This window comes from Dipteris shenzhenensis, chromosome 23 (assembly GCF_047967505.1).
Source record: "Dipteris shenzhenensis isolate YYH24624 ecotype China chromosome 23, Dip_SZ_1.0, whole genome shotgun sequence".
NCBI lineage: Eukaryota > Viridiplantae > Streptophyta > Polypodiopsida > Gleicheniales > Dipteridaceae > Dipteris > Dipteris shenzhenensis.
In genome coordinates, this window is record NC_141618.1 from 21,983,572 (window position 1) to 21,995,870 (window position 12,299).

The 12,299-nt window shown below is 45.9% G+C and overlaps 1 protein-coding gene across 5 annotated transcripts in view; it reads left to right on the forward strand.

Moving 5' to 3' along the window:
- Positions 1 to 1,971: 1,971 nt before the first annotated feature.
- The window catches only part of VPS22 (EAP30/Vps36 family protein), a 60,576-nt gene continuing 50,248 nt past the window's right edge, over positions 1,972 to 12,299 (forward strand). For 3 of the 5 annotated variants that reach the window (XR_015543234.1, XM_087394832.1, XM_087394835.1), the window contains exons 1-2: positions 1,972 to 2,953; positions 11,361 to 11,460. Coding sequence is in view for 4 of the 5 variants with exons in the window: in XM_087394832.1 (XP_087250958.1) it covers positions 11,410 to 11,460 (51 nt within the window). In the remaining variant the exon portion in view is untranslated. Of the gene's footprint in view, positions 2,954 to 11,338; positions 11,461 to 12,299 lie in introns of all 5 variants that reach the window. The other 2 variants (XM_087394833.1, XM_087394834.1) reach the window with 2 other exon arrangements.

A 12,299-nucleotide genomic window follows, 5' to 3' on the forward strand; every position in this document is an offset into this window, starting at 1 on the left:
AGAACTCAAAATGCAGCGGAGTGCAAAGTATACGCATCATTTTGATCGTCTTCATTTTGATCATCTTTTGAACCTGTTGATTTGGAAGCTATGGTAGAACGCACGTCTGCATAGCTTTAGTCGGAGATCTGGCTATGTAATTAAGTATGCTCGTCTTCATCATCTTCTAAACTTGCGCAGCTTCGTGCATTTGAATTTCGAGATTTGTTCGCCTTCATCTTCCCTCATACTTTGCACTCCGGTGCATTGGATCTAACATCTTCAGAAACCCACAGCACGGGTAACTTTCTTTCGGCCGTTCCTTTTCATCTTTCCAATTTGCATGTGTCTCTCTGTTCGCTTAGCACTACTCCACTTGAAGGCTTGCAACAATCGTGCCATCACGATACCTCCATGCATCATCGCTAGCTCTTTCTCCATCGACACCTTCCTCCTTCCTTGCAACTGCCTCCTAGCCCCCCCTTCCCTCTCCCCTTCCTCGGCCACCTCTACCTCTTCCCCAGCATCCTCTACCATAGACGCAACTGTGATCCTCAAAAGTTCGGAGGCGAAGGCAGCATGGGTGAGAAGAAAGCACACATGGGTGAACGAACGAACCATCCAATCCAAAATTTTATTACAAAAGAAAAGCGACTTATTTGAGATTGCTCGTCAAGTCAAATCACTTGGCCCCGTCTTTCATAGCTGCATTGTTGCTCCTCCGGCCTTGACACCTGCTAGGACTTCCTCAGGGAATTCCTCAGGTCTGTTGCAGCATCATTTTGAGTGAGCAGAAACTCTCACAATGTAACTCGAGCATCCGCTATTCTACGAACGTTGGAAGCACTCGACGATCCAGCAAGAGCTCCTGGTTTAATTGAAGCTCGACGATCTAGCAAGAGATCCTGGTCTGATTGAAGCTACTCAACGATCTAGCAATGATCTTTCTCTGGACATCTATTCCCTTAAGGAGGGATCTACCAAAGCTGCAAGGTGGCGTGAGGCTGGAGGATGAAGAAGAGGGAGGCTCTGGGAGAGAGGAGGGAGGTTCAGAGGAACCAGATCATTGGAGAACTGACAATAGGGGAAGAGCCTGAGCCAAGGCTACCGCCATAAACGGGGGATGAGAGCTAGAAGGTGGGAGAGCTGTTGGACGGTACCGGAATGCACAGACTCCCGAGCACTCCTCTTTTCCCTGCATACATGCCCTCCTCTCCTTCTCACTCTTCAACTTCATCTTCTCTACATTCGAACTTTGTAGAGAAGATGAATTGTGCCGTCCTGTGAATGTGGCGCGATGGAGGCGTTGTGAAGGCGTGACGGCTCCACATTATGGGGTGACGGCGTTGTGAAGGCGTGACGGCTCGTTGACATCCCATCGAAGATCGTTGGCTTCCTCCCTCCTCGACACGTGGCGGTTGGCCTCGCTGGACACATGGCGGTTGGCCTCGTCGACACGTGGCACGTTGGCTTCGTCCCTCCTTAATATAGAATAGAATAGAAGAATAGAAGAATAGATAGAATAGAATAGTCCAGCTAGCGGATAGGCAAATCCCTTCTTCCTTCCACGTCAAGGGTCTGGGTCGGTGAAAACTGAATCTCCACCGTCCGATGTACAAGCTTTCTAAAGGTAAATCGATCGTCGGAAAAGTAAAAACCATAGACAAATCCTCTTTCAAGCTTACACGTATGCATTCCCACGAGTCGAAAAGGACCCGTGATGAAAGTACAGCTTGACACGCACAAAGATGTCACATCCTCCAACTGGCGCCGCCACGTGGTCCCAACCTCTGCTGTAACTCACGCGTCAGCGACCAGTGACGAGGCCACTGTATCTGCCAGTAAACTTTACTGCACCATTACTGCGCCGCCACTCGGTTTTACCCCCTGCCGATGGCCCTCGACGGCTGCCGGGAAAGGGCCGTAGTCGTCCTTTCCCGGTCAGGAAGCCGTCGGGAAAGGGAGCTTGCGGGCTGCCGGCCGCACGACGCCTTCCCAGGGGCTTCCCTCCCGAGAAAGGGCTCCCAAGGCGTTTTCCCTCCAACCGTAAACTTCGTCGACCACAGGCTGCCTCTTGAGCTCGCAGTTTCGTTTGCCTTGCCATGCGGCTAGAGCTCAAGACTCAACGTCAATTTTGGAGTCCTAGATTCCCACACCACGCTGCTGTCGTCCGTACCCTAGAGAGTTGTAAAAGGCTGCGATTGCAGAATCGGATTCGTCACCGCCTGTCTTACTGCTCTTCTCTTCAGTTAAGCCGCTGCACGACGAAGGCTTTTCATCTCAGTGCACTGTCGTGCTTGGATTCCTGGAGTGCTGATGCTTGTATTTGCATCCTAGCAGCCATCTGAGGGTTGATCAGTATTGCCCCTTCTCATCTTCCATTGGAGGTTTACCTTTCAATGCGGGCCTGTAGCAGCTTCAATTCTTACGAATGATGGGGTTCCTATTAGAGATTTCTCACTAACCCAACTGTGAGCTCCTATATGAGGAGGATGAGTGGACAGGAGTACCTTTGTGGAGCTGTTGCACAATATTTGGAGCCGTCTGCCAAGGCATCTGTATCTATTGTGAGTTCAGCAAGGCTATGAGTAGAAGCACTGCAGGCGCTGCATAGAAGGTCTGTGTGGCAGCATGGAAAGGGGCCAGGAAGGTCAGTGCTAGGCTCGGCCGGAGGGCAGCAAGAGCCACAAACTGGAGGCAGCAAGCAGCCCGAACAGGTCGGCAGATTCTAGGTCGGAGAGAGGGTCGGCCTGTCTGCAGATTGGGTCGGTCAGTTTTGTGGGGGGCTTTAGTCCCCCTCCTCCCCTATGCAAAGGGAGGTATTTTGCGCACTCCTCCCTGCCACTGAAGCCCTCCAAGACACTGGAGGCTGAAGGACAGATATCTTCTGTAGATCTCAGCAAGAGCAACTTTCCTTGGTTGCAGCTTTACGCGGCACCCTTTTGCTGGATGTGTTGAGCGCTTCTTTGAACAGGTTTTCCCATGCTTGTGGATGATTAAAGTTTGAGTTCTTCTTCTCTCTTCCTGCCATATTTTTTGAGAGAGGTTTTAATGTGTGTGATAGATCAGTGAGAGTTTGAGATCATTCTATTGCATAGGGTTACTAGTAAGTTCAGTAGACCCTTAAACTCTAACATGGTATTCAAGCCGAAGGTGGTGCTTTCTTAGTCTGCTCCAACACATTGAAGGTAGGCGTCCCTCCAGCAAGGAGACATTGTTTTAGTAAGGTGATATAAAATTCAGTATTTGGTATCAGTGTTTCACTCGGTTTAGAGATTGTCAAGTCTTTTACAAAATGCCTTCACGCATGCCTTTTCCCAACTTTGGGCAGAGTGGGAAATTGGATGGGACAAACTATCTTGTCTGGAAGGTAAAGCTACGCAGTCACTTGCTCGCAAGGCTTATCTTCGAGATCACTGAAGGAACTAGGTGAAGTCCAAGGACACGACGGATCCAACTACAAGAGTTGCAACATGAGCTGATCCGGTGGCATTGCGAGTATGGATGTGGAGACTCTCCATGATAATTGGCACCACTGCAGATATAGTCATACCCCACATTCAGCTTGTGAATATGGCAGTGGAGGCTTGGAAGATCCTAAAGGATCTTTACAAGACCAACAATATATCACAGGTCCTTTCCCTCCAGAAATCAGATTGTTTGCTATGCAGATGGAGGACCGGGAACAAATCCATGACCATCTCACTAAGGTGTAGGATGTGATGGACCAGTTTGCTGTAGTTCGTCACAAGGTGGACACAAGCGAGCTGGCCATGCGTGTACTTGGATCCCTTCCCAGAAGCTTCAAGGAAATCGTCACGACAATGACAACAGAACAATGGACTACTGTAATGACATTTTGAGGAGCTTGGTCCTCTACCACTCGAAGAGATGCAGTACCATGAGATGGTGGTGACAAGGCCTTCCTTGCAAAAGGAAATGGCATAAGGCCTAGACCTAGAAAAGGCTGGAGTCACGGTGGGCTTAGGCACTAACTCCACTCTTGTAGTGATCTCCCATGTCAATCTCACCACCAGATGGCTCTGCACCTTCAGCTTCCATAAGGGTAAATTGTCCCATCCAACCTGCCAGTTTTCCCAAAATTTGGGATTGGATACCTGGCAGCCATGACAATCAACTGAAAGAGAGAGATAGAAAGCCATACACCTGTTTGAACCTGAGTCTCCCTCCTTTTCGCAAGGGCACCGGCCTTCAAAAGTAGAAGATGATCCCCTAGAGCTTTGAATCAAGGTTGTTCAAACAGAGGGTATATGCAGCAGAAGACTATTAGAGCCCAAGAACTGACACAATGGTGCTGAATGTGTGGAATTCAAAATTTCTTTCATTGTGTGTACTTAGCATAGACCCCTAGGCCGAGTGAGTATAGTGTCTCCTACTACAAGTATGGCACTGGCTGAGCTGGTAATTGCTGTAGGAGTTCGAGATTCCTCTTGAAAACAGAATCCCTTGACCATTGAGTACATTCCAGGACTACGCAATGTAGTTGCAGATGCTCTCAGTAGGTTAACTCTAGCATCAGCTATGGTAATCTCTACATTATCTGTGGATGTTCCGAATTCATTCAAAGGGAAGTATTTCAATGATAAAGACTTCGGCACAGCAGTACACATTCTTTCAAAAGATCAACCTTCGACTTCCGAACAGAAGATTTTTTCATCCTATTCTTATACGGACGACCTTCTGTATTATCAAGATCGCGTCTGTGTACCACATGACAAGGATGTTCGACGTCTTTTGTTAAAAGAGCATCATGTAGTTCCTTATGCTGCCCATCCAAGCATCAACAAGACTTATAGGTTACTCAGTGCAACATACTACTGGCCTCAGATGAAAAGCGACGTCATCAAAATGGTTACATCTTGCTTATCTTGTCAACAAATGAAAGCAAGCCGACGACTTACAGCAGTACCCTGACATTTTACAGCAGTATTTTCAGAATTTACCGTGATATTTTCTACATCAGTTCATTATCTCCACCAGGGTCTTATTTTGAGTGGGAGGGGATGTCATGATCTGTGACATTTTCCTTTCTCTATATCTAGACTTATGGATGGTTTGATGAATGGACACTTGTAGAAGGGTATGCCCTTTCGACGGGACACTTCCTATGAGGCACAACCCTTCACAAGAGACATTCTATGGAAGAGACACTCCTATTGTAATGAACCCTCTCATCAAGGGTCACACCCTTCACAAGGGGTACACACCTCTTCATGCACATACACTTTGGAGTACACACCTTTTCATGTGTGACTCTTCACTCTCTATATAAGAGAGGCCCAATTGTATGGATGACACACACTACAGATACACTACAGACACTCAAGCAATACAATTATTCCTTGTTTTCTGCTATTTCAGTCTCCTTTCTGTTCCTTAGCACATTTCTAAATACAGTAAATCTAGGATTTCTTACAGTTTCGGTTCCGCCTTGCTTCCTGGAACAGTGTTCCAGATGTTCCGGTTGTCGGAATGCCGTTCCCTGGTAACTATGCTTTATCTGCTCCAAATAGCCACCTCCCTTGTTCCTGAAATGGATGGAGGCACGCTCTCTGCAGCTCCAATCTGCTCCTCCAATGGATGAGTGACGAGCCCAAATGGCTCCCCTTTTATAGGGCGTACAGTCGTCCAAAATGAACTGACCAGTCAGGCTGACCCCTTAATCTGTGGGCTGAGCTACTGGTCTGTGGGTTCAGGCCCACAAGCAGCCAGTTGGCTCCCCCTGTCTCGCCTGGCCATGTGGCAGGCTGTCACTGGCCCAGGCTTATTCTGGCCTCCTGTCCAGGCCTGTTGCTGGTCCAAAACACCCCTCAGATCTTCCCCTGTTCACTCCAGGCATCCTGCCTTGATCCTGGATCTGCTGCAGCCCAAAACCCTCTTCTTCAAATCCGTTCAGCCTGCTGCCAGCATCCGTACACATCCATACAAAGGCACCTTTGCTCCAGCACGATCCCGGGCTGTAGATGCCTTTGTTCCAGCTCTGCACCATGCTCTGAAAGCAACTGTACAGAAGGTGCCTTTCATCCGAACAGTCTCTGATGGTTGCCAGGCTCCAAACGACATTGTCCACGTCTCCAGACCTGTGCAAACTGCTCCAAACTGTTCCAGGTGATTGCGCTTCTGTCCAGCTTCCTTCCCTCCATTGGATCTACTCCAGACATGTGCCACACATGCTCCAAGTCAACCAGGTGAGCTTCTGTGTGCTGCTCACACGGCAGCCATCTTTCTTGTAGTTTTTTGGTTTGTATGCTGCCCACATTCTATGCTGGTTCACCTCCCCCATGCTCTCCTCATATGGGGGCTTACAATGGGGAGGTGACCATCTATTTTCCCACAGTGGGGGCAAATCCTCGTTGCAAAGGATTGAAGGCCATTTCAAGGCAAGAGCATGGAGTGACAGCTTTCAAAAAAAGGTTCATGACAAGGAGCTCATGTACATGTGTATGGTAGGAAATGTTAGCAATCCTTCATACCCTTCAAACAGTGCATCACTACCTGAATGGGAGCCAAAGCAAAGTCAAGACAGATCCAAAAATGCTTCATTGCAGTCATACTTTGACATTGAATACACGAAGGGAAAAAAATAAGTTTTGCAGATGCCTTGACCAGAACATGAGCTCGTAAATTGTCTGCTATCTCCACCACCTACCAAGATTGGGTACATGGACTCCAGGATTACCTGCACAATTTGGGGGAAACATTCACATCCACATCCATGAGTGTTATAACTCCAAGCCTTGAGATGCCTCCAAGAGCATCTTGGTAAACAGTGTTTTGCTGCCTAGATGGGGTCATAAGGACTTAATTAGCAATTTGTCAAATTCCATTACTGATTTACCTTTCTTTCTTGTTGCTTTATTCTCAGACTTCCAGGACCAAGCACACCAGGATCATCCTGAACTTGAGTCGTATAATGGCTTCTTGTAGTTTTGGGACTATATTTATTTTGTTCCCGCAGATTCACAACATATCAGTGTTTAGAGAGATGCATTCATGTCCTACAGCAGGCATATGAGCATCATAAAAACTTGTGAATGGATTAAGCAAAATTTATATCGGGAAGGTCTTTGGAGAGATATGGTGACGTATGCCACCAAATGCTTGCCATGCTAGCAGAGCAAAGTGAACTGCCACCATAGAAACAAAAACACTCGTTTCATTGATATTGAAACTTCAAAACGTTTCTAAAGTTTTGATTGCCAAAGAAACACAATCTGCTATCAAACTTTCCAAGTCTAAAGTTTGAACATTCTAACCGAGGTTTCAACCTACAAGCATGCCTTTCTGCATGTTTCAGTCTCTTACAGGTATTTTTGCCTTCAAGTCCTATGGGATGTAAGGTATGTATCTAGCTCTTTTTACTATACCTGAAAGCAACCTCAGTTTTCGAATTTGGATCCTTTTTTTGAAATGTTTCGAAACTCTGAAACATTTCAAGTTTTGAAACGTTGTATTTCTAGGCAGCATTCTGAGTTGGAGTCTTCAAAGCAAGCCTAAATAGAGAAACCTAGAAGGGAGGCAAACCCTAGTTGTGAGTATCTTGGTGTGTGAAGGACTTGGCAATTGGAGCAAGTGCATTGCTTGGTCGCATGCCTCCAAAAGACAGCCAGATTCAGGTTATCAATCCTTAACACATGTCCTGAGGCGCATGCAACTACATCTATATCCTTTTGGAGGTTGTATAGACATTTGGGCTGTCTTACCCCCCTAAAATGAGGGATGGGGGACAACGTGCCGGGCTGTGGGGCTGTATATGTCACACAGCTCCAATCAATCTGCAAAAACAGCAGAAAAACAGCATACGTGTGAACCAGGCAGTTTCTTCAGGTAAATTTATGCTTCAATACACAGTCCTTGATGCCGCTTTATCAGTTGCACATGGCCCATAACAAACTATCAAATCGTTGCATTTCAGCAAACTTATTAGCTTTCATTTCGCATCTGATTTGCACTCCTTGGCATTTGTTGTGAAAATATCAAGACGTAGCATAATCCTTCACAATGTCAAATCACTATGAACAATTTTCAGGGCCAAGAAGCATAAGTTGGAGGAAAGGAAAAGAAGCCATCAAGGTAGAGCTCAAAAGCTAAATGGCTAGTAGCATGTATACCAAATGTGAGAGCATGGAAGAGGCACGTCAAGTTTATGAAGAGGCGTCAAGTGTTTGGTAAACTATTAACAAAGATGCCATATCTTAGGGTGCATTAGTTTCAGGCTATGCGCACAGCATGGGCATGGCTGTCCACTCTTGAAGGTCTCTGAAAGCACCATGAAGAGGGCATTCAGCCAGACAAAGTTGGTATTTCCATGTTTAGGCCTGTTGCAGAAGATGAATATAGAGAGTATGATAGGCTTATACTGGCCTGATAATCAAAATGGGGATGACTAGAGTTCTGATAATTTGGAATGCCATTGTTGACATTTATGTGATATGTGGAAGCCTGGAGACGTGACACGAAGGGTGTGAATGGGTCATACAGTTTCTAGGTGGATTGAGGAAATCAAGGAGCTTAGAGGGCAATTGAGCTCTTTCCGAGGTAGTTTGGAGTTGTCCTTCCTTTCTAAGTCAAAGCCTTTAGCTTGCCTCACACAAGCCTCAGACAGGAGGGGGCTAGAGGAAGGGTCAGCTTGCGATCCTGCAGTCAAAGGTGTGATGTCATGGGAGGCGCTTTCGGCCTGGTAAATTTGGGCACGGAATTGTGTCTTTGGCAGGAAAGCATCAGAAAAAAAGATATGGCAGCTGTTGCAACTGTGCATCCCCTTACGGTCAATTTAGGTGTCGTTTTGGCTGACCCTGTTATTTGTCTATTTTCCCTGCGTGCTAGGTTTCTTCGGACGTTGTAAATGCAAGGGTTTACTGCTGAATACAATCTGGTCAATAGATGAAAATTCTTGTGGGGTGGACTAATGGAGGATATGGCCATCCTGGTCTTGTTGCAATCTTGTGGCAGCAGAATGGGGCAGACTGGTACACAACCAAATCATTAGAAGTGGCCTTGAACTTAGCATTGTGCAATCCCAAGAGGAAGACTGCTGCTATGACCAAGTATCACTAAGGTTTTTTGTCGCAATAGCATCGCCTTCCTCCCCAATTGCTGCAAGCTGTATTCCTGCTAGATATGGGCATCGCCTTCCTCCCCAATTGTTGTAAGCTGTATTCTTGTTAGATATAGGCACACCAAGCTTTGTTCCTGCCTGCCATAGCCATCGCCTTCTGCCATTTCGGATTGCAGATTCTCTCCCACTCCCAATGGTACACTCTCTCTGTCTCTGTCCCTCTTGTGTTTGGTTTTTGACCCGATCTTTGCTTTCAACCTTGTCGATCCCTTTCTTCCTTGCCTCTTCGATTCTTTCTTCCGCCTCCTAAATCATAGAAAGCCTGCCTGCCCACTTTTCATCATTGCGCTTTAACCCAGTAAGACACTGAATGTTGTGTACTTACCACGATTACTCCACCTTGTTGACTTCTCTGAAAGAATTCATTCATGATCGGGGCCGAGCTTAGGACGATGAAATCTCTCAAGTCATACGTGGGAAAACAGCAATTGGGCTCTCCATTGATTGCAGCTGCTGTAATTAGACAAAGATAAAATAGAGACCAGTGAGCAAACGTAGCGGTAGGTCACCAAGGGATGGGCGGGCTCATAATCCACACACACCGCCTACATGGGATGGATGGGTTCTCATGGACAGACATGGCCTACATGGGATGGGTAGGTTCTCATGGACAGAATTTTTACATGCATAAAGATTTTGAAATTTCATTTGGGCGATCACCTATGCCCGTCACTGTTGGAGAGACCATGTGATGGATCAAAGATCTTGGGTCTGTTTCAACCTGACAGACGACCAACTAGTTTACCCTATGCTCGTCGTTGGTCAGCCAAGATTGGTTGCTCATGGAAGGACTCTCCCAGGCATGAATTGACATCCACATTGGAACAAAAGTTTGTTGGATGTTTGATGAGTAATGGGGTGACAAGCGACCACCCCATTACTCATGCAGGCCAAGTGTTTTGGGAGTGCCACGGAGGTAGGAGAACAATTGTTTGTTTATGTACAGGGGTGCACATTTAGATAGCAATTTGATATAGAGGGTGACACACTAGACATTGCTTTTGTATTGTGTCCATTGTGGATAGAAATATAACTCGTATGCATTGTCCATTTTACTTGTTGCAAATCTATGCTAAGTACATGTAAGGAAAGTTGTTTTGGATTCCACATATTCAGCACCACTGTGAGTTCCTAGGCTCTATGAGTCTTCCGCTGCGTACACCCTTTGGTTGTCAATTTCTAACACCCACAATGATATGGACAGACCAACATTGAGACACAAGTCAAATCATATTTCAACCTTCAAAGCTGTTCTATGCTTCCTCTGACCACTAGCAGGCACGTTCTTCAAGAGATTTATGGGAAAAGCTGCCCGTTTGCAAATGGCATATGGATTGTGAGGCAAGGGACAAAAATCCTATTATTTTAGGGGGCTGGTGTGGGCTCATTTGATCCCTAACCTGCCTACAATGTACCGGAGATATACAACGCCTTCTGCCATAAAAACACATTTTGTTCGCCTTAGCATAAGTTGACGCAACATCAATATTTCTGGCACTTGTCTAACAAGCTCGGTGTGGTCTTGCTGCTGAGGCCAACAAGCAGCCAGCCTGCCCGGTTGCTTTCAAGAGAAGATGAAAGGAGAACAGACTTATGGGGAACACAAGGAAGATGCTATGAGAAGTTTTTGAAGCTTCTCATCCACAGAATGGGGCATTTGTTGGGCTTGCAAACCTTAGACGTGGTTAAGTTCTTTCCCTTGTTTTGTTGTTGTGGAGATTTACGTTTTATATAAACTTTTACTCTGCGCTTGCATACATACATACATACATACATACGTACATACATATATGGGTGGTGTTGAATGGATGATATTGTTTACTTTTAGAGACTAAATAGACTGCTTAGATTTCTTTATGCACACATTGACCAGAGCATCTTTACATGTGTAAAACACTTCACTTTGAAAAGCAGTTTATTCACCCTTGATTTCAGTAAAGTTACATGGTACAAAAAGAATGACAGTTAGCCTTGTAGTGCATGATTATGCAAAACTTAAACAAATCTCAGGTCCCTCAGTGTCACGTCAAATAAGCAAATTGAGTACCACTAATGTACCAGCATCTCTTGTCGATATGCGATTTCTTGGCGAATACTGATTTAAATACTTTGCCATCCATTTTCAATGTATTTCAAAGGAGCCAAGTACCAAAGGGACTGTTTATAATGATAATAATGTGGATTACTCTTTGCATGCAATTTTTATGTATGACTAAAGAGTCAATGCTTTTCTTTTGTGCAGATTTTAGCTACAGGGTTTTGACTAGTCTGTCTATACACGATTGAAGAGGATGAGACGTCGACCTGGAATTTCAGGTCTTCAAACAGCGGCAGCTGCTCGGGTAAGCTGCACATATGGAATACGCGTTGTTCATGATCGTCCTTTCGCTTGATATAAGGATCATACCATCTTCTTGTTGGAAACTTGTTTGCCTAGAACGGTGATAAGGAAAAAAAGGAAAGACAACCAGGAATTATGTACTTCACCACGTCAGATAGCTGAGACTTCATAGGGATCAGCTACAATGTGGGCTCGTAGATGATGAGCTTATGAACCAGATTCCAGAGTATGTGTCTTTGTATTAGGCACCGAGAGAAACCCCCCACAAAAACTGACTGAACATGGATCACACATACTCAAAGAGAGACAAAAAACTACACAGCCTGAAACAGACTGAACTTAGAATTGAACTTCCCCCCAAAACTCAGAAAACAGTCAGCCTCAGAATACTATGAACCCACAGCCCACATGAAGGCTATCTTCGTTACTCTTCAAGATATCAACCCACAAGCTGATCTTATCATATCTTTCCCAAGATCATCATCGAGCACTAGCAATGATGCAGCCCACCATCTCTGGAGATTCTATCAGTTGAGGTCTCTGCAGCAACACCCGGCACCCGCCTGTGGCCAAAGGCCTCACTATTTCCATCTTTGAAGCAACTGAGTGCTCACACCACAACTAGCCAACCCGTGCGCACATTGCAGCACCCTCTTACTCACACACAACCTCCGTCCAAGGACCTCCAGCCAGCAGAAATGACGCCACAGCCATATAGCTCCTTCCAAAGCAAACTGCCCGCATAGTCATCCTCAAATCCAGCAGCTCCCAATAAGAGCAATAGCCAGTGCTCTCCACGTTAGTCTGCTATAGCTCGTCGCTCATCTCCACCTTCACGAC